This window comes from Prinia subflava, chromosome 2 (genome assembly GCF_021018805.1).
Source record: "Prinia subflava isolate CZ2003 ecotype Zambia chromosome 2, Cam_Psub_1.2, whole genome shotgun sequence".
Lineage (NCBI taxonomy): Eukaryota > Metazoa > Chordata > Aves > Passeriformes > Cisticolidae > Prinia > Prinia subflava.
The window spans coordinates 15,009,048-15,030,604 of NC_086248.1; the positions used below are offsets into that span (position 1 = coordinate 15,009,048).

The window sequence follows — 21,557 nt, forward strand, 5'->3', positions numbered from 1 at the left end:
AGCACTGGTCAATTTACAACAGGATCCAAAAAATCCTGCCTTTACAGGTAAGTGAATTAGCAAGCCCCAAAGTCTTCCACTGTCCTAGACACACAGCCTAATCCTGAAGGATTTACATAGTTCTGGAATGGACGCCTATGAAACCTGAAAATCCATGATTTTTTTTATGACTTAAAACCAGTCACATTACATACATTTTATTTAATAAAAGTTAAAAACATGTACAAAAATGCAGTTCCATTTCCTTAAAATATAGGCTCAAAATAAAAAGACTGAACAGTAGAGTTCAGGCAGTAAAGTGCAAAGACAGCAGCTATGCCAGTCATGCTTAATCCATAAATAACCCTTACACAGCAGGAAGGAACAGCCAGAGCAGACACAGCCACACCGCGGCACAGCTATTCACGCACATCCACAGGAGAATGATCCACACATCCACAATGGGCTGCCAGCAATTGCAGGCCAGGTACACCCAAACAAGGGAGGAGCAGTTGCTTTTCCACATTGTTACACACATCCATGACACACTTTTTAAAAGTCTGTATTGTCTAATCCACCGTTCTTCCCCCCCCCCCCCCGTAATGCAACAAACATGACAATTTATATAATTATGACACGAGTTTCCAAAGTGTTTTCTCAGGTGAGCACCATAAATGGTCAGTCTGTAAAAAAATGAAGTGCTAAACTGACTACTAAACTGAGACAGGACATGCTTCCCCTGGTTAAAAGCATGCAAAAACAGCATCCCAAAGCCAGACTTTATTCTAAGGGATTTCTGAGAAAAAATTAAAAAAGTAAGAGCAGCAACATCTCTTTGTTCACCACAGAAACTTGGAAAACTGGGTAGCAACAGAGAACAGTAACACCACAAGGATCCACTTCACCAGGAAAAGAGGTTCCTACTGAGCCCTTTGGAGAGGCCAAAGCAAGGTCCACACACACTCCCTGGCACGTACGCTGGGTCACTGGGAGATGACAGCACGTGTCAGTGAGCAGGGTGTGGGCCTCTGTAAGGTCAGGCACAAAAACTTCAGTACACTTAGCACAATACTCCAAGTTAGTGCAGTTTGAAAACTTACTACTGTTAATTATAGCTATAGACTTTAGTGTAAAAAATAATGACATAATCTGCTTTAACTGAAACAGATCTCTGCCAACTTCAGGAAAGTGCCAGTTGAGGTCAGCAACTCAGCACTTACATATATGAATCCATGCTTTGCCCACGCTGGGAAGCAAGACCAGCATTTCAGAACAAAGCAATAAAAGAGAGAGCCCATTCCTAGTTATCCACAGTTGATGCATACAGGAAAAAGAATCCTCCTTACTGCTCAACTAAGCTTCAGTGCAGGAGTGGCTGAAGGGAGAAGAGTCCAGAAGGAGTAAGCACTCCAGAAATATTTCATTCAGTGAGGGAGCTGTCTCCCAGCAAAACACCTGGTGCTTTGCTCTGCTGCCAGCTCTGCTACAGTGCATACACACTCCTCCTGCACCACGGGAACGGAGCAGTCCGACTGTGCTACGGGCATTTTGTTACTCACACCAAGCTATTACAACACAGCACTCCTGCAGCCATTGGTTCCACTTAACTATCATTACACTTCTGTGTAAAAGAAAATCCACTCAACAGGGAGAGCGTATTGTTTAATAGAAAAGGGTGATTTCATACAAAGTACTGTGGGAAAGTATAAGGCCACATGAAGAGCATCATCAAGTTGACATGGTGGCTATTACTTAAATCAAGACACAGTTAGTACTTCTTCTGGTGCATTGATACAGTTAAAAGAAAGCCTTGAACAATTTCCTATAAGGTGCACAAGCATCCACAATACAAAAAAAAACCCTTTAATTTTTTATTTCTCCTCTACTCAAAAAAATATAAAGAGACACCCACTAATTTTTCATGGGCTATCTTGCTATTTTTGCATTTTTCAGTTTATTTTGATATGTTGGTTTAATAGGACAAAAATAAAGCGTATTTTTTAGTGTCAAAATTTCTAAACAGTGTTTGTGCTTCTACCTCCATCAGAGCAGTCAGGCTCCTCCAAACTTTCAGTGGAGGCTCCAGTGGAGTGTGGACTCGGGAATGCTTCTACCAACAGCCACATGGGCTTCTACTGCCAAAGTGTATGAATTCATAAAATGTTGAGGATTTCAACACTTGTATTCTCAAATAAGGTCATTCTGGTTTAGTTTGGTTTGTTTTAAAAATGACTGACTGACTTTGATCTCCAATGTACCTGCAAAAGGAGGGTGCAAGAGCACTAGCCCATTGCAGGATCAGGATTTGCAAGCGTGAAAACACCAACCAGTGTAAGTTATCAAATAGTAAGTGTTTACAAACCACTCTGAATGCAATAGTTTAGGTTTACTGAAAAGGAGCTTCCAAAACTCTGGGTCTCATCCAGCACAGCCCTACTAATGCAAGTAATTTGCATAACAAGACCAAAATGAACAAATACAAAATATATTTGGTATAGAAAATAGTACTATAAAAATTAAAAAACATCCTGTTTTACTGTCCATCAAAATATTAACAGCAAGCATTACAAGTAACTTTTTTAACCTATTGCCAAAATAATTTCCAAGGAGTTCTACTTTCCTGAAGTGCTGGTGATTGCAATTGCCCAAGTACTGAAAAAAACAGACAGGGAAGGGACGAGGAAATATGACAAATGTCTCACATAGCACGATCAACAGAGGATCTAAACTGCAGGAAACAAAAGTACACACAAACATGGGGAAAACAAAAGCCATTGCCCATTCTGTTGTTGCCATCGGAGCTCCTCCTGATCTTCACAACTTTGCAGGGAAGGTGCTGCTTCACTCTAGCCCTGGCAGACGGGCGATGGCACGGGGATGAGCATACTCAGAGCGCTGCTGCTCTTGGGTTTCTCTGCTGTGGCAATCCTGCTGAGCTTGCCAACCTCTGTCTGCCAGCTGGGGGTCTTCTTGGTGGCCATGTGGCGGCGGGTGTGCTTGGTGAGGTGGTCGCTGCGCATGAAGCGGCGCGCGCACACCGGGCACGAGAACTTCTTCTCGCCAGTGTGCGTTCTGCGGTGCCGCGACAGTTCATCCGAGCGCGCAAACTTCTTCTCACAGCCCTCCCAGTTGCAGCTGAAAGGTTTTTCTCCTGCAGGACACAAAGGAAGCATATGTTACTTTTGAGAAGCTGTGTTGCAGTCTTACCAAAGAAGCAACTTAAAATCTGCCCAGCAAAAACCAGTGAGTTTCACAGAACTGCTCATCTCTGCAGTCAACGTAAGATTAAGCTAATGTTCTGTTCCAGTCAGAAATGATAGGTATCATTTCTACATATTTCCTTGTATCTCTCTTTAAGTATTCTTTAATCAAGTCTGGTTTTTCAGTTGTCCAAAATCCCGAAGAAATAGAACCTTCATAAAGCTGCCTTATCAGCTGACTGAACTAGAAGCAAGCCCCTGCCCCCATCCCCGCGTATCCACATCTCTCTGGCTGCAGCATGTCATCCACAAATACCGTGGGCAAACAGGAAGCCTGGAATGGAGCCTCGGGGTCCTGCTGCTCCAGTGATCCAGTCTCACACACAAATACACACCAGAGAGCACTCCTGAGGCAAAGCCTGTCCTGCCAGCCCCTCCCAGCCCAGGAATGGCAGCAGTCAGCAAGGCTGCCCACATCAGCTGCTGCTCATCCCTGCCACTGCTGAACATCCCATCTGTCCTGAACAACCACAACTGCAGCCACTGCCTGCAACTCCCCCAGAGCTCCAGATAAACATCCACCCCGTGGCCCAAAAGTATGGGGATACTTCAGAGCAGAAGAGAAGGGATCCCCAGAAGGGAAGCCCCACAGGAATGTTCTTACTTCAGGTATTGAGTAAAGCCTGTGTCTGCTGGATGTGCTATCATCTAGCTAGTCAGCATGCCAGGAAAAGGCAGAAAAAGCTGAACTACTCTTCCTCCTGATCCTGTAAAGGGAAGTGGCTGGTGAGGGGTCAGTGAGTTTCACCACTGATGTCTTAATCATGATTTAGGGACACACACAGGCTCTCTATGGATCAGCAGCCACATGCACAAAGCCAGGCACTTGCTGATAGTGTGTTTATCCTGGAGCACAGGTGTAATTCAGGAGCCTCTCAAGCCAGAAACAGAGGCATATTCTACCTCTGAACTACAGTTTACAAGAATTATCAGTTTCATATAGAGGTTAAGTTCTTTCCCCAAAGGAACCATAAAGACAAGCTGCTAAACTAATGCAAATCCCATCATGCAAGCTGACATCCAATGAACCTGGGGGGTAACAGCAGGTAGAGGAAAAACAGTCAAGGAAAACCAAAAATAGACAGAACTATTCTATACCAATCTCCCACTATGCCTATCCCTCAACATCAAAAATAAGAAAAAAAGAAAACCACCAAAAAAAAAAAAGAAAGGCAGTTTCTGAGGTTTTTTTTTCCTTTTACTCATGTAACAATTAAGACCAACTACCTGTACTATGTTTTGCTTACACCAGACCTCCCCATGCTCCAAAACAAGGGACTCACACAATTCATTTCAATCTAGTCCAGATGGCAGGACTCTACTTAGATCCAAACACACGCAAACAGACAGCAAAGCTTCACTCCAACTAAAGCCTGTGAAATTCAACTAACACTACAGGGTCAGCTGAGGTCTCAGAACAAAGTATGTCTTGTTTTGCTGGTCCATGAAGAATGAACACTCCTTCCACCCTGAGATGAGCACAAGCTCCCCCATCACCTGTTTCTTCCCTTTCCCTCCCCCTCCCAGGAAAACCGTGTGTTTCAGCACCCCGACAGCCGGCAGCGGCCCCTTGTACGCACCGGTGTGGGTGCGAAGGTGGGCTTTCAGGTGGGAACTTTTGAAGTAGGTTTTCTTGCAGCCGGGGAAGTCACAAACGTAATTCCTCCGCCTGGAGAAGTCCATCTGGGGGGCGCAGGTCTGCCCTGAAGCGATGAAGACGGGAGCAGGGGCGAGGGGCAGTAGCTTGGTGCTGCCCACAGTGACCACGGCCTGCGGGCCCGGCGGCGTCGGCGCCACAGCGGGCTGCGGGAGCACCAACATGACAGTCCCCTGAGGCACCGAGGGGCCCACGAGCACGGGCTGCGGCAGCGGCGCTGCCTGCGGCAAAATGGGTTTCACGGGAGCTGAGAGCGCCGGGGCTGAAGGCTTGACATAGGCATTGATCATGCTGCTTTGTCCATTTAAAGGGATCATTTGACAGAGAACCTGGGGGCTTGAGACAGGGGCAAGTGTCACTGGGGTAGCTCTTTTTTGCAAGTCATTCTCACAGTTCTTTGGTAAGTGGGGTGGCGGTGAAACGGGCCGGACTGGTAGTTGCCCTTTGTTGGTCACAATATCACTGGAGTCATGTGCATAAGGCTGATGTACTGGAGAGGTTTTGCTGATTAAATCATCCACAGCACACGTGTCCTGTGGCAGTCTGGAATGTTTTCGGTCATCCGCTCCACAGCAGTCTCTGGAAGTGCTGTAGCCTGAAGTTACCTTTGTTTTCTCTTGCACAGCAGGAATGTGATGGTAAGCAGAACTATCACCTGTGTGACGTATGACACTGGTTGCCATGGCCCTGCAGGGCTGAGGTACAGAGGATTCAGCAATCACTGGCTGCTGAGTGCACTGTCGCCCCACGCCGAGAACAGATGGCTTGGTGATGGGAGAGGCTGACGTGACTGAGCAGGCAGCTGTGTTTGCCATGACAGTCCTTGGTTTGGAGTAAGTGACTTGTGAGGACAGGAGCGTAGCTGCTGACATCTCAACGAAGTCAGGGCTGTGCGGAGGGGTCATGCACTGCAAAAAAAAACAACACACCAGTGTGGATCAGTGTCATTCCATAGCACAGTTTTCCCCCATCTTTACTCTGAAAAATAAAACTACATGCCCTCTCCCAGCATCTCAGAATGTGCCTCTTAAGACAAACTGAATAAAGTATACTGCTGTGGTTTAATCCCAGATGGCAACCAAGTCCCATGAAGCTCACTCATCCTCCACCCCAGTTGGATGGGGAGGAGAATCAGAAAAAGGTAAAACCTATGGGTTGAGATAAGAACAAGTTAATAATTCAGATACAGGAAAATACAATAATAAAATATCAATTGTAATAAATAGGCAGATAAAAAGAGAGAGAAATAAAGTCCAAGAGAAACAAATGATGCACAGTACAACTGCTCAGCACCCATCTGGCCTGACTCCAAGCAGTGATCAGTCCTTTCTGGCCAACTCCCCCCACTTTATACACTGAACACGATGCTCTACAGTATGGAATATCCCTTTGGCCAGTTTGGTCAGTAGTGTCCTAGCCATGCTCTCTCACAGCTTCTCCTCCTCACTGGCAGAGAAGGAGACACTGAGAAGTCATTGGCTTAACTGTTGCTGAGCAGTGCTTACTCTAAAACAGTGTGTTATCTGCGTTATTCTTGTCTTAAATCCCAAAGCCAGTACTTTACCAGCTACTAGGATGAAAATTAACTCTATCCCAGTTGAAAACAGGACAATATTCACCCCATATTCTATGCCCACACTTACAATACTTACCATATCTACACTGTTCTATGCCTATTTACATCATGCCCACGCTTTTTGATACATCACAATTAACCATCATTACTTTTCCTGTCTTTTGATACAGGTATCATTCACTTAGTCTGTGGGCCATCCCTCTAAAACATCTGTTGAGTTCATTCACACATTGCTTTGGGCTCCAATTCACAGCAGTTCCTCAGGGCAGGAAGGACGGTGTGTCATGCTGGGTTCCTGCCTACTGAAGTCAGTTCTCATTCCATCCCTACTGTGTTTGTCCAGTTTCATCAAAGTTTGGTTCTTCATTAATTTGGGTGATTCCTGCTGTAATACCCTTGATGTTGCCTTGTAGCCAGCTCAGCAGTGGTGACATGAGTGTTAATGGCAATTAACACAGTACAATCCAAATCACTGGCTATTCTCACACAGAACCAGATCCCCTGGACTCCCCTATCCTCCCACATTACCCACCAAATGCACCCAGGTCCTTGAACAAAAGCTGTCCCATGGATGGGTTTGTCATTGCCTGATGCAGGAATAACTCAGATTATTTTCCCCAGAAGCCTTTTTGTGTGCATTACAGAGACTTTATCCCCTCCTGCACTATGTAAAAGTTTTGTTTGAGCACAGCTGGCAGATCCTCTAGTGCTGAGTGCCCAGGTGGCCTTTGCTAAATGTGTATCCCATTGTCTGAAGGTCCCACCACCCCCATTGCTCTCAGTAACAGTCTGTTCTATCATTCAATTTTCCTGGAGACTGGCATATGATAGGGCATGTGGTAAATCCACACAGTGCCATGCTCTTCAACCCAAGTATCTGTGAGGTTGTTTTGGAAATGAGTCCCCCTGTCTGTCTCAGTTCCTTCTGGGATGCCATGCTGCCATAAGACTTGCTTTCCAAGGCCCAGGACAGTGTTCCAGGCAGTGGCATGGAATATGCTTCCAGTTATCCAGAGACTGCTTCCATCACCATAAGCACATGGTGCTTGCCTTGGTGGGTTTGTGGGAGTCTGACTGAGTCCATCTGCCAGGTGTCCCCATACTTCTATTTCAGCCATTGTCCTCCACACCAAAGCTTTAACTGCTCAGCTTGAATAACTGAAGTGTATGGTTCACAATGATGGACAGCCCTACAGTAGTGTCCGTGGGTCAAGTCCACCCCACAATCATCACCCCATCTACGTGTTGCATTTCTTCCCTGTTGGCCTCAGGTGTCATGGGCTCACCAAGCAATAAATACTCCACTCTTGTGAATCTTGCCAATCCAGATCCACCTGAGCCACTTCAGTCTCAGGAGCCTGATCCACCTGTTGGTTGTTTTGATGTTCCTTGGTGGCCCAACTCTGGGGTACATGAGCATCCATGTGACACCTTCACAACCAGGGTCTCCACCCAGGCAGCAGTATCTGGCCACAAGGCAGCAACCCAGATGGGTTCACCTCTGCTCTGCTTCCATCACTGCAACCACCACCACCACAGGGCATTTGCCACCACCCATGAATTGGTACAGAAATAAAGCATTGGCTATTTATCTTGCTCAGCAGTGTCTAAAGCCAATTTTCACCTCTGCAAAGTACCTCAATTCACCTTCTCCTTCAGCAGTTTCTGTCATTTTTTGTAGGATACGTCATACAGTGACTTTCCAGCTTCAGTGCCTTCCTACAATACATCAGGAATCATACTGTTTCTCATTTTCTGGTAACTTATTATACAATAGAGTCCCTTCAGCACATGTCATCAGCTCATCAGGTGGCATCCAGGAATCTGCTCTCTTGCCAATCCCAGCAGTCTTGAAAGTAATCACAATGACTGAAGTTTCCTATTTGAGCACCTAGTGTGACCAGCAAGACCCACTTAGTCCACACAGCATCAGCTATGTGATGTGTAGGAGAACCATCCTTTGCACATCCAGCCCAGCACCAAAAATCAGGATGCCAGGGGGAGCTGTGCTTCAGTACCAATCACTCCCAAAGCAGCTGGAACCTCTCTGTAAGCTGCCAGCATCTCTTTTACAGCTGCAATACAGTGGGCTTCAGATCCTCTGTACCCCCAACTCCAAAACCCTAGAGGCTGACCCAATTCTCCCCTGGTGCTTTCTGCCAGAGGTTCTAGGTAGGGCCATTTTCCTTGGTGTAGAGCACATTTTTTGTATCTTGTCCTGCCTGGACTGGCCCAAGGGCTGGGGCAGTTATTTTTCTGCATGAATTATCTCCTGTTTAATTTGTTCAAAGGCCTGTTGTTGTTCAGGGCCTCATTTGAAATCATTCTTCTTCAGGGTCACTTGACAGAGAAGGCTGACAATCAGACTGTAATTTGGAATATGCATTCTCCAAAAACCCCCAGTGCCTAAGAAACCCTGTGTTTTTCTTACTAGCTGGTAGAAATGTAGCTGTTATTTTGCTAAACAAATCCACTGGGATCCACTGACATTCACCTTACTATTTTATTCTTAAAAACTGTATCTTCTGTGCAGGTTCCTGGACCTTACTTTGTTTTATGGCAGCTTTCAGAGAGATTTGGACTATTTTCTTCCCTTTCTCAAAATCTTCTGCTGTGGTATTGCCCACAGTGGTACTGTCAATATATACTGCAGGTGTTCTGGAACTGGATCAGTCCATGGAAAATGGTTCAAATTTTTGCCAGGTGTGTCGGGCACACCGACTTCATCTGGATCTGTGGGTGACTGTGCTTTGCTCATGTCATCACAAACCCCCTCTGGTACAGCTAATTCCCTTAAGTACCAGACATCTCTCCCCACAGTAGCCCACCTGCCCGGGTGACAATCTCTTTCCTGAAGGGACACCTTTCCTTCACACTTGACCGAGCTGTCTCCAGAGGCTGAAGACTTGTGTCATTTTTCCAACTGCCTCATCAATGCTCTCTTCCCTAGGAACTCATCCCAACTGCTTGGCTTCCCTATCTCCTAATTCCAGGCTACCAGCCCCACTGGAGCAGCCAGGTGATAATGTGTACACCTGGGCAGCAGCTGAAACCTCTTCACATATCCCACAGATCCCTCAGGGACAGGGACTGAGTGGATACCTCTTGTTCTGCCTCTTCCTCCATCCAGTTTTTGTGATGGCCCTGCTTCATCCTCCTTTACTAAATGAGCTGACTTTCATGTCCATTTCTTCTTGTGTACAAGGACAACCAATAATGGCACAAGCTCATGCTCTGGCTCAGCTGCATCATCCCTTGCTGGGGTCTGAGTAGTCACACTGCATGATGCCAGGGTCTAAGCAGCCACAAACAGCTGCTTAACCTTAAACAAGACCTGAACCACACTCACAGTTCCTGCTCATTCACAGACCATGCTGGGTTCAGCATCCCAAGGATATCCAAAATTTCCAAAATTGCCATGCCTGGAGAAGAAAGGGAAGACTGTGTGTGTCTTCTACACAGGTTGGCTCTCCGAGGCAAAAAGGCAGTGTCACTATTAGCAGTTTCTAATAGATGGTTCTCCAAGTACAGAGGTGATGAGAGTATGAAAACCAGGTTAGTTTCAAGGCCAGCAGTTCTCTGCTATCATAATCCGCTGTTACGAAGTACAATAAAATGATAAGCTTAGCCCAGCCCTCAGAGATGATACCATAACACTAGGGGGAACAGCAAGTAAAATGTTACATAACAACAACTGTGATAGCAAATAATTCAGCGCTGTGATCAACAAGTAATAAACTAATAAGATGAATCCTGATAAATTTGTTTCAACACGGTCTGGTCAGATCTGTCATGGAGGAGAATCAGAAAGATAAAAGTTCATGTGTTGACATAAGAACAAGTTAATAATTGATATAAAGTAAAATATAGTAACAACAATTGTAATTATTACTACAGGGAGATACCAAAAAGAAAGAGAGCAATAAAATCCATGAGAAATAAGTGGTTCACAGTACAATTGCTCACCACCCACTGACCATACCCAGGTCCTTCCCAACACCACTGGTCATCCCAGTTTTTATGCTGGGCATGACACTCTGTGGTATGGAATATTTCTCTGGCCAGTTCGGATCCCCTGCCCTGGCCATGCCACTTCCCAGCTTCCTGTGCACCTCCTCACTGGCAGAGCATGAAAATCTGAAAAAGCCTTGACCCGGGGTAAGCAACTGCTCAGCAACAACTAGAACATCAGTGTGTTACCAGCATTATTCTCATTCTAAATCACAAACACAGCACTTTGCCAGCTACTAGGAAGAAAATTAACTCTATCCCAGCCAACACCATGACACTACGTTGCTTTATCTCATGGCCATTCTGATTATGCTCAAAAAGCATATTAATAAAAGGAAGGCAGTGAGGCAGCTGTAAGCCTGCATAAAACACTGAAAGTATACTCACTGCACCACAAAAGTCTTTCATTTTCTTCTCCTCTGCAATGGGCAGAGCTGTAAGAGGCTATGAGCAGAATAAACAGACATAATAGATAGCAATACTCTACCTTTCCATTTGAAGTTCCCAGCAAGCCCTAGATCTTTTCTCAATGATTATCTCATCATCTCATGGCTACATTTTAGATAAAGACAAATGAAATGGCTCTGTCCCTTCTTATTCATACATTTCTCTCTACAGTGTCTTCCTGCATCACCTCTCCTTCCTCCTTTACTACTGAAGGTATCTCCTGTGCTGCTCAAGAGACAGGGTCAACATTGAGCATCAGGAATTATTATGGCAGCTGCTTGTCAGGCTGCTCTTACCTCAGCTTCTTTCCTCTAGTATTCCCCTTTTTCCTGGCAACTGCATTCTAGAAGCCTACTGGTTGAAATGGGCCTTAACCATCTAAAACCTTAACGGCACCAAGCCCTTGTTTAATACCTACCTTCATTGCAACATAAATTGAAACAAAAGAAAAAAATTTGGATTCAACCAACATTAGTCAGCTAGAGTAGACCAATGTCTGGAGAAATAACAGGCTACATGTACAAACACATAGTACAGAAACTAATTAAATTGCCTATTTCATAATGGTAACGTGTACTTTCTCTTACAATGACCAGTGAAGCATAATGCCGTCAAAGGCCTTTTGTTATACAGTGCTTGCAGATATGTTGAGGCCAAATCACCAAGGCTCACTCTGCCATTCTTACTCAAAGTGCTCCAAGAAACCTACAACAGCCATCTCGACATCCCTGTCAAATCCAATAACCTCTCAGCAAGGGCTTTCACACCTAAATTTAACAAAAGCCTCTACATTCGCTAAACCAGAGACAGCAAAAAACCAAACTCAACATGCTCACCTCACTACTCTGTGCACACACAGAGCACAGGCTGTGACAAAGGGACACCTGAGCAAGCCTGTCTTTTCCAGCCAAGTTTAAGCATTGCAGGTATGTGACATCCAGGTGTAGGGCATATTTATTTCATGTTCATGTTTTTCTTACCAGTGTCGATAGATAGTCCTTTGGTAATTCAGCCGTAGCCTCGGTGTGCATTGTGAAATCCCCAGAATCCGAGAAGGGCGTGAGGGGCCTTATCTTTAATATGTCACCTTTCTGCAATCTTTGACCCCAGGAGCTCATACAAATAAGGGCTTCCACAGCTTCAATGTCGTTCTGCTCCAAGGTGCTGCAGGTAGACCTTTCACTGTCATGACGCTGCCGCTCACGGATGGACTCGTAGATGTCCACAATGTCAACCTGAGTGCAAGCGGATTACTGGTGTTAGGACAAGTCAGAATACACAGCTGACACCACCCACACACTGTCTGCTCACAATGAAGGTCAGCTGAAACAGATCCCATGCCCGTGGCAAGACTTTTACCAACTGGCTCAACTCTCACTCTCTCCCCAGCAGCTCCTCTCCACATTCCCTTCTCTTAAGGGGGAAAAAAAAAAAAAAAAGTGTGATTTTCCCAGGAAAAGAACAGTTATGTGTATGGCTCCCATTTCCAAGTTCACTTTCCTGGATCACACTGCCCTGAACAAACACATCCCATGCTTGTATACAAGCGAAAAAGAGGAAAATCTTGACTTCCAGCCTTGTTCAGACAAGGCTAGTTCCTGAATCCAAAAGACTATTGGGCACTAATCTCATTCTGGAAACATTTAAAAGATAAATTTCAGCTGCTGGTAAGATGCTTTAAGGTATGATCATTGACTTGGTATAGTGCACATCACAAAAGAATTTTAATCTTGTTTTTAATAGGGAAGAGAGGACTGGGGAAAAGATGGAAGGAAAATAGTCTTCAAAGTGCAGTGGGAACTGTTTTTATTGTACTTTAGAAAGGTCTGATACTACATGGGTGCTAGGTATCTAAAGTGCACTCTGAGTAACACGAAGACAAATATAATCATACTGATTTGTTTCCAACTGCAGGCATCACAGAATATTTGTGTGTGCATGTGTACACATGCAAAACTTCTCTGCAAAAGAATATCCAAACTACACAAAGCTCTCACAGTGCTTGGCAGTGGCTCCAAAAGCTGTGCTAGGCTGATGGGTTATTACTCACATGCCAGCTCAGTCTCAGCTAGGCATCCAGGCTCTTCCAGTCTTTACACACACCAACTAACTTGAAGGCTGGGATTCAGAGGCGTGGACCAAGCCTCTTGAGCCTATTGCTGTTACACAGAGTGTTTCTATACTGCAGGAAAAGGGTTTTAACTCAAAAGGCAACACCAACCATTAGCATGGCCTCAAGCCCTAGAAGGAATTCTACTCACTGAGCAACAGCACATACACTAAGTCAATGGGGTTTGTTACTGAGTTAAGTAATGTGGGATGATCCCTATTCAACAGTGTCACCAAGATGTAAAGCTGTGTTTACACTCTAGGGATGTGCAGGCAAACATGCTAAACCTAATGAATCAAAAAAGTTGGTACTGCTCTCACAGAGGACTTCCACCTAAGACATGAGGTACCAGGCATAGAGATGTCATGATTCAGGGGCTGAGAGGGGAAAAAGGGATTACCACCTCGGAGAGAGACTTCTAAGAATTTCCACTGAAAAACAATGAGAGGAAAACACGATGTGTGCCTGTAAGCCTGGGTCTCAATCTCCTGTCACACCAGGGCCACGCCAGGTGAGCCTCAGCACTGAGCACGCTCTGCCAGTGTTCCTCTAAGTGCGCCTACAAGCACCCAAGCCAGCAGGTTTCTTTTTTCCAACCATACGTTTCAGAAGAGCAGCTTTCCCTGAAGAAACATGAAAAAAAATGTGCCTCGCTTCCTCATAGAAAAAACCCGAAATCCAAAAAAAACCCTCACAAAAAAAGCTCTCTCTGCAGACGAGCGCTGCAGCCCGGGCTCGCCGGCTGCTGCCAGGGAAATGGGCAGCAGCGGCGGGCGCTGTCCTCACATCACCCCGGCGGGAGCTACGTGCGCGGGCTGCGGGCAGGATGCGGCCGGGCAGGATGAGGATGGGCAGGGCGGGTCGCTGGCGGGAAGGATGGGCACGGGCTGGGAGGATGGCGGGCGGGCACGGAGGCGCGGGCACTGCGGGCTGCAGGGGAGCGGGCGGGCAGTGCCCTGGGGCAGCGCGGGTCCCACCGCAGGGCAGCGCCGCGTTCGCCCCCTCCAGGTTCCCCGCCCCGCGGCGGCTGCCCCGGCCGGGCGATGCCACCGAAAGGAGCATGGCGCGAAAGGGAGGAGGAGAAGGGGGCGGAGGGCAGCTCCCACCCTGCCGCCGCCCCCGCAGGATCTCAGATGGAGAGCCGCCCCCCTTCCCTGCAGGTGACCGGGGCGACACCCGCTTCTGGTGGCTCTGCCCGAGCACAGCCACCCCGTCCTCGCTACCCAAGCAAGCCGCTCCCCGCCGGGTGAGTAGCGGTCTCTGCCGAGGCGGCGACGGTCTCCGCACTCTGCCCGCCACCGAGCACGTGCCCGGGCTGTGCTGGCGCTGGCTACCCCACCGCCCCCTCTTCCCTCTCTCCCTCCCTCCACGAGCCTCGTGCTCACCGCGGGCGCGTCTCCCATGTCCGAGCAGGGCGAGCCGTGCATGGTGCGGCTCGGGCGGGCGGCGTTGGCGGCGGTGCCCGGGCAGCGGCGGGAACGGCGCGCACGCAGCGGCGGGAGCGGCTGCCGGCAGCGCCCTCCTCCCGCCCCGCCCTCCGGGAGCGGCGCGGCCGCGCGCTGGGGGAGCGCTCCGAGCGCAGCCTGCGCCAAGCAGCGCGGGGGGCACGGCCCGGCCAATCAGCGCCCGCCGCGGCCCGCGCCCGGCCAATCAGCGGCGGCGGGCGGCGTGATCGCGGCGTGCCGCCGAGAAGGGCGGCGCGTGGGCACGGCCGGCGGGAAGGCGGGGAGGGGGCGGGGCCTGCAGGGCGGGGCCTGCAGGGGCGGGGGAGCGCGCGCTGGAAACTGGGGGAAAGGTCGGGGGCGGGCGGCGGCCGGGAATGCCCGCGCGCGGGGGGGGCGGGGCCGCCGCTCTCCCCTCCCTCCGCGGTGCGTGCGGCGCGGCACGAGCGCTCCCGCCAACGGGGACAGCCCCTGTGCTCGCGGAGCCCGCACCCACCGCCAGTGCTCCCCTTTGGGAAAGCACCCTGTGCCCCCAGCTTCCCGCACCCACCGCCAGTGCTCCCCTTTGGGAAAGCGCCCCTGTGCCCGCGGAGTCCGCACCCACCGCCAGTGCTCCCCTTTGGGAAAGCACCCTGTGCCCGCGGAGTCCGCACCCACCGCCAGTGCTCCCCTTTGGGAAAGCGCCCTTGTGCCCCCAGCTTCCCGCACCCGCCGCCAGTGCTCCCCTTTGGGAAAGCACCCTGTGCCCCCAGCTTCCCGCACCCACCGCCAGTGCTCCCCTTTGGGAAAGCGCCCTTGTGCCCCCAGTTTCCCGCACCCGCCGCCAGTGCTCCCCTTTGGGAAAGCACCCCTGTTCCCGCACCCACCGCCAGTGCTCCCCTCGAGGTCCTGCCTGCCTCATGCGGTAGGGAAGGGGTCCGGTGCCTGCCCGGCCACGGCACTGCTTTGCTGGATGGAGGATTTGGGATTACAAATAGCCCTAAACACCTTCCCAAAATCCATGATGGATCAGTCTTATGGATCATTGGGTCCACTGGTGTTGGAAGGCCTCCCCTTGGCCAGCCCAGTGTGTGCCTCTTAAAACCTTCAGTCACAACAAATATCCTATTAAAAAATGTGTGTTCTTTGCTTTTCCCTGTCCCCAGCCCTTGTTTTCATTTTCCAGTGGCAGCTGAAGTGTATTGGCCCTGTGATGCCCAGCAGGATTTGTGGCTGTACTGAGCAGCTGGCAGTGGTGGCACCAGCTAGGGCAGCTCTGCATCCCAAAGGCTGCAAGGGGACAGGAAAGACCTGGGTCCCCAGGGAGGGGTCAGATGTGTCTCCAGGGACAGGACAGACATGGGTCCTGCTGGCCTTGCCAGCACTATCCCAACCCACCCTGCCCCTTATGCCTCCCTGACACAGAATGTGGACAGCAAAAAGCATTTTATCCTTCTGAATTATCTCTATTTGTTCCTTCTCTGGTTTCTGAAGACATTACATCATTAAGTGTCTGCACAGAGAATCATCTTGAATCTCTGGGCTCCTTCTGCTGTCAGCTTCATTTCACCACTGGGGTTTATTTTTCCATTACAGCTCTTTCGAATCCCTGTCCTTCCCTGCTGTCCATGTAGTTCCTAAAGCTTGACTGCACTGTGCTCATCCCTGCTCTCCATTAGTGCACATTTTGTGTCCTTCAGCTTTCCCAGCACTAGCACTTCCCAGCCCATCAAACAACAAATTAAAAGGATCTCCCTGGCCAGCGCTTTGTGCAGTGTGTAGGTTACCAGCAGCCTTCTTTCTGTGTTTGCATGGGACCTGCTGTGCTGGAACCCCGGCCTCTGCTGTGTGATGGTAAGGAAAATGCTGATAATTCAAACTGCAAATCAAGTTCTAACATTAAAGAGTTCTGTTTGCAAAAGGGAATCAGTTGTGTGACAGAGAATTTAAAAAAATAGTGAAAATGCCATCGGTGACTAAAAAGCACGGTTGAGGTGGCACAATGGGGACACAGGGTTTGTGCCTCTCAATTATATGGATGCTTCTCAAGAAAAACCTTTAGGGAATTGTAAACCTAGGAAAATACTGTTCTATTTTGCATGTTTTCCAGTTGTGCTGTAGTTGGGAAGTGACTTGTGTTTGTCTCCTTGCTGCTTGCTGTAACACATGCAGTTCCTGCTCAAAGCACTCACTGCCTTAGTCATTGGCTGCAGAGACTTTTAATTGAGTAATAGCATCTGAAGGCAGCACAGCAGCCTCGCCAGGGAAGCAGCAGTCACAGGGAAGTGGATTCATTTCTCCTGACTCCCAACAGGGTGTTTCCCATGTCACACACCACAGACTCTGTCTACATGTTCCAAGTTCCCCAGGAGTCCTCGTTACAGCTCGTGGATGCAAGACCAGTTAAAAAAAGCGATGTTACAGGTCTGTACTCCAACCTGTGCTATAGGGAAAATGTTCCCCTCACTGAGCTAAAAATGACAACTAAAGTTTTTAAAATAAATCCTTGGAACTCTTACCAAAGCCACCTGGTTTGCCTTTTTCCACTGCTGCCAGCTGAGGCAGCATTAGATGAGGAAGGAGCACCTTCATCCTCATGTCAAATATGAGGGGTCTGAACCCCACAAAGCCTGAGCCCCTAGCCCTGGCAGCCTCAGAGCTTCTCCCTCTCTCCCAACTCCTACTTCTGCTATCTTTCCCTTCCCAAGGCTGCACCAAGGTGAATAATAAAGCAGTTAACATTATCCTGCTTCTTCATACTTGTGCCTACACCCACTGATTTCCCCAGGGGTTTCACCCAGCAGCACAGCTTCCCGAGCAACGCACGAGTGAGATCCTCGGGGTGATCCACACTGGCTGCAGTTTCCCTCTTGGAGGCAGTAACCTGGAGCAAAGCCCGGGTATCCCCAGTGCTCCACTCCAAAGAGCTCAGAGCAGCCTGCCCATGCCGGTGACTGCAGGATGCCAGTGTCCCTGCCCTGCCTGGCTGTGGCAATGTGGTCTCCTCCCAGCAGAGCCATCCTGCACCAGACCCATCCCCTTCCAGTGCTGCTCTGGTATTCTCTGGAGCGGGCTCTCCGAGGACCTTGTGGGTTTATAAAGGCCTGTTTAACTCAGACCACTGGCAAACACTTCAGAGAAAAGCTTTCTTTGTTGGAGATAGACAATGCATTTGTTCCAAGATAGGAAGAGCAGATGTAAGTGGCTGCAGTGGAGGGTTGAGAAGGCTCTGCTCTGGCTATCTTATCCTTTTGGCTGGGATGACAAGAAAGAATCAAACATCCTGCGTGAGAGTAGCACGGAAAAATAATTAATACTGGAGACTGAAAACAACAAAAGGTCATGCAGGCAGCTCTCCCCCATTCCCTTTTTGTAGCTAATTATGCCATAAACCATTCAAAAGAGACTGAAGGGAGACTATTACAGGCTCAGACCATTTTCCTAATATTTACCAGAGGTTAAAAATAGACCAAAGCAGTTGTCTGGGGTGCAGCTCTACAGTTACTGCATTTTGGCAGCAGCATCTGGTCTGGCTGCACAGAGCAGCAGGCTACTGTAGTAAAGACACAGAGCCCAGCAAATGGGAGAGCACCAAATAAATACAGATAATTACAATCAGAACTGCTATGCAGGGGCCTTGAGGAGTTACATGGGAAGAAGTGAACGACACTGATAAGATGCATGTGGTAGGACCTGTGTAAGGATGCATCTCTGTCCCATCTCCCTCCTCTGTTGTGAAGGACAGAACAGCCAGAGCTGCCACAAGCCCAGATTGTCCCAAACCACACTGGCTGGGCAGGCAGCAGCAGGCAGGGGAGGAACGGCCCACGAGGTAGGGAACGGAGGAGCTCTGCCAGCTGCTGTGTGTTACCAGCACACGATGGAAACGGCGGCAGCCCCTGGCCAAGGGCATGAGCACGGCAAGAGGGATTCACCAGGGGAACAGCAGAGATACAGAAAGTATTTATAGTCAGAGTTATATACAGGGCATCTCTGAGAAATACTGGGGACAAAGGGATATAAGGGATAACCATGGAGAGCAGAGGTGGGAAGAAAGAGAATAAAAGAAAGAAGGAGGACCTGCAAGAAATATTTCTTGGTCGAATAATGTCTGAATGTAAAAGCAATGACAAATCCACGGCCTTTTATGAAGACTGTGGCCCAGCTGGCATGGAGTGCGTGTGTGAGGGAGGTTTTGGGAGCCGCCTCTGCTGTGGAGCGATCAGGCTCGGCCGCTGGCGCTGGCAGCTGCGGGCGGGCTGCGGGGACAGGGAGCGCTCCCCGGGCCGGACAGCGAGACAGCGGGCAGGGGAGAGAGGGCAGGGCCGGGCAGGGCCAGGGTCGGGTAGGGCAGGGCAGGGCAGGGCAGTGAGGCAGCGGGCAGGGGAGAGAGGGCAGGGCCGGGCAGGGCAGGGCCGTCCCCCCACGCCGTCACGCCGCGGGTGGGCCGGCTGCCGAAGGGCACATCTCGTGTACGGCTGCGGTATGGGGTGGCGCAGCAGATCCCGCCGCCCCCCCGCGATCTGCCTACGTGTCTGCCAGCAGGGACAGCCCGAGTGACAGCAGCCTCGGCCCGGGGGAGGACAAAACCACGGCCCTCACGTGCTGGCCCCAGCTAGTTTGAGTCAAAAGTCAAATTCTTTCTCGCCTGCATCTTCCGTATTCGCTTTCAGAAGCAGGTTGAGCTTTTGCTGCATGGCTAAGCATCCAAGGAGTGGGGAGCAGCCAGCACAGAGTAAGGAAACATAGCCAGGTTACAGCAAAAGGAAAGGCTTTAAGAGAAGAGCCACAAAACCTGTTTCCTGCTCTATTTTGGACCCAGTGTGCTGATAGGATAAACACATGCTGCCATTTTTTTTTCTTAACTCCCAAAAATATGTTTCTACATTAAAAAAATACTAATTGCATCAAAGACTTTGTGAGCCCTGGCAGTACTACAGGGAGAAATCACGACTCAAACAGATTTGTTATGAGTCTGTGAAACATAGTGTTTACTAAACTAAAATAATCCAATTCCCAAATATTGATTACAGGTGTGGACTGTCCACAGGTCCACTGTAATAGAAATAAAAAAGTGACAGTGATAAGTGTGACATACTAGTGCACCATCTGCTTGCTTGAGTGCACCATCTGGTTTTCTACTGCTGCTATTTGTGCCCTGATCCTATTTTAGTGGCACCAGGAGGTGGATTTAAAAACCAGCAAAACTTAAAATTACATGCTATTTATTTATTGTTCTGGTTAAGAGGATGTCTTCATTGTTTTCACTGTTCCCTTGACCTCAGCATTACTAAGCTACACATATTTTCTGACACACAGTATGTTAGGGCATTAGCAATGCTGATGGATGTTCCCCTCTTTTGCTCATCCCAGGACTTGCAGGGGCAGCTATCAAGCCTGTGTGCAAACGTGTTTCATCCTGAGTTGTCTCCCACATGTTAACAACCCTGCAGTGTTTCCATGCAGCTCTCAGGTTTTGAAGGCATTCTGTGTGACCAGAGGCTGACTTCTGGACCTCAGGACATTGTTCCTAGTGGGGTGATTGGTACCACAGGGGCAGCAGTGGCCTGGCATTGGCAATGGCTCCCCCAGCACCAGCACTGGCATCTCCCCAAAACACTGTCCACAGGCACCCAAGTGTTGTGCAGCACCAAGTACAGAACGGTGCCAAGCCCCAGGGAAGGCTCTGGGTGGTGGTGGGTGATCACAGGTGTCCTGCTGTCTTGTCATGTGTGCCACCTTTGTTAACATCAGATGGAGCTTGTTTAAGGTCCTGCTTTTCCCCATGCTTCACACTGGCTCTGGATTACCCAGCTGATATCAGAGGGGCTCTCTGCATGGCTCTGTATGTACAGATGTGCAGCCTCTGTCCTCCCCTCTTGTTTGATAATGTGAGACACTACTGAGCACCTTCAACAGCTTCTCCCAACACTTCTTTCTGGGAATGGCCCATTTTATGTGCCTGGGAATGGCCGAGACATCCCAGACCTGGTTGTCTGATGAGAAATTGCTGCTGCTTGAGGTCGTGTCTCTAAGCAGACCCTGAAATAAGAGTCCATGTTACTCCTGGCCTAGTGCCTTATCTGTATCCCTGCCACCCTCCCCCCACCCACTTCAGGGTGACTCCTGACCCTGCACTCTCTGGGGAATTAATCACTCACATATCCCTGCTCCACATCATCCACTCTGCAGGTTTTCCATCTCCTCCTCCCTGGAGCTGCATCTCCTATGCTCTCCTTCCCCAGCCCTGCAGAGCAAGCCTCCCCCTCTCCCTTCTTGGCCTTCTCCTGGTAAAATATTAAGAATAAGGAATATCCCTGTAAAAATGTCACAATCAGGGGTTGCAGTTACTGACCATCACTGAAAGTCAGACAAATGAGGAGACTGAGCAGGGGCAGGAGACCAGCCAGGACAACCCTGAACAGAAGTAAACTCTAAGCTTTTGTGGAAGAGAATGAGACTGATGAGAAGTCCACTTTCAAACTACTGTCCTTGGCACCAAACATGCCTCTACTGCTGCTCTCCTGCACATGGATGATCTCATGGACACCAAGGCCCAGTCCTGCTTGCCCCTGGATGTGTTCTGGCCAGGCGTGAAGAACCTGGCAATGGGGCCACCAGTGCAGTGGGAGCGTGGTCTGACCCCTTGCTGCTCACAGATGCACAGGTCTGCAGCAGATGAGCAAGAGACAGAAGCTGAGGTACCCTGCTCGGCATGCTCCACTGTGCTTGCTGCTTCCTACAACAGCACACACGGATGAAATTGTGTCAGAGCAAGAGCACTGTGGATTTTGCTGCATGAGGTGTTCCCGGTGGCAGCCAGCTGTCACACCACACACAGGCAAACAGAGAAGTGATTGCTGACCCATCAGCAGGTTTATAAATAAACTCCTCACCAACCACTCTGGCTACACCATCACCTTCTTCCAGTTTCCTTGGGCTGTGCTGTGCCCACTCCCATCTCTGCTCCTGGCTGCAGGGTCTGCATCCTGCTTGCCTGACACTTTCCTTTGCCTCCCCAAACTCCCCCAGTGGGCAGAACAGCTGTGCTCTTACAGACACGTTGCCTCCAGCTGAGTCAGCCCTGCTCCCTCAT

At 49.2% G+C, this 21,557-nt stretch overlaps 1 protein-coding gene across 1 annotated transcript; it reads right to left on the reverse strand.

Moving 5' to 3' along the window:
• Positions 1-1,622: 1,622 nt before the first annotated feature.
• Positions 1,623-14,587, reverse strand: KLF11 (KLF transcription factor 11). Its single transcript, XM_063424985.1, has 4 exons — positions 14,426-14,587; positions 11,911-12,165; positions 4,820-5,804; positions 1,623-3,130 (listed from the first exon to the last, which is right to left on the reverse strand). The coding sequence occupies exons 1-4, from the start codon at positions 14,465-14,467 to the stop codon at positions 2,826-2,828; spliced, it is 1,587 nt and encodes a 528-aa protein (XP_063281055.1). The 5' UTR covers positions 14,468-14,587; the 3' UTR covers positions 1,623-2,825.
• Between the last annotated feature and the right edge of the window lie 6,970 nt (positions 14,588-21,557).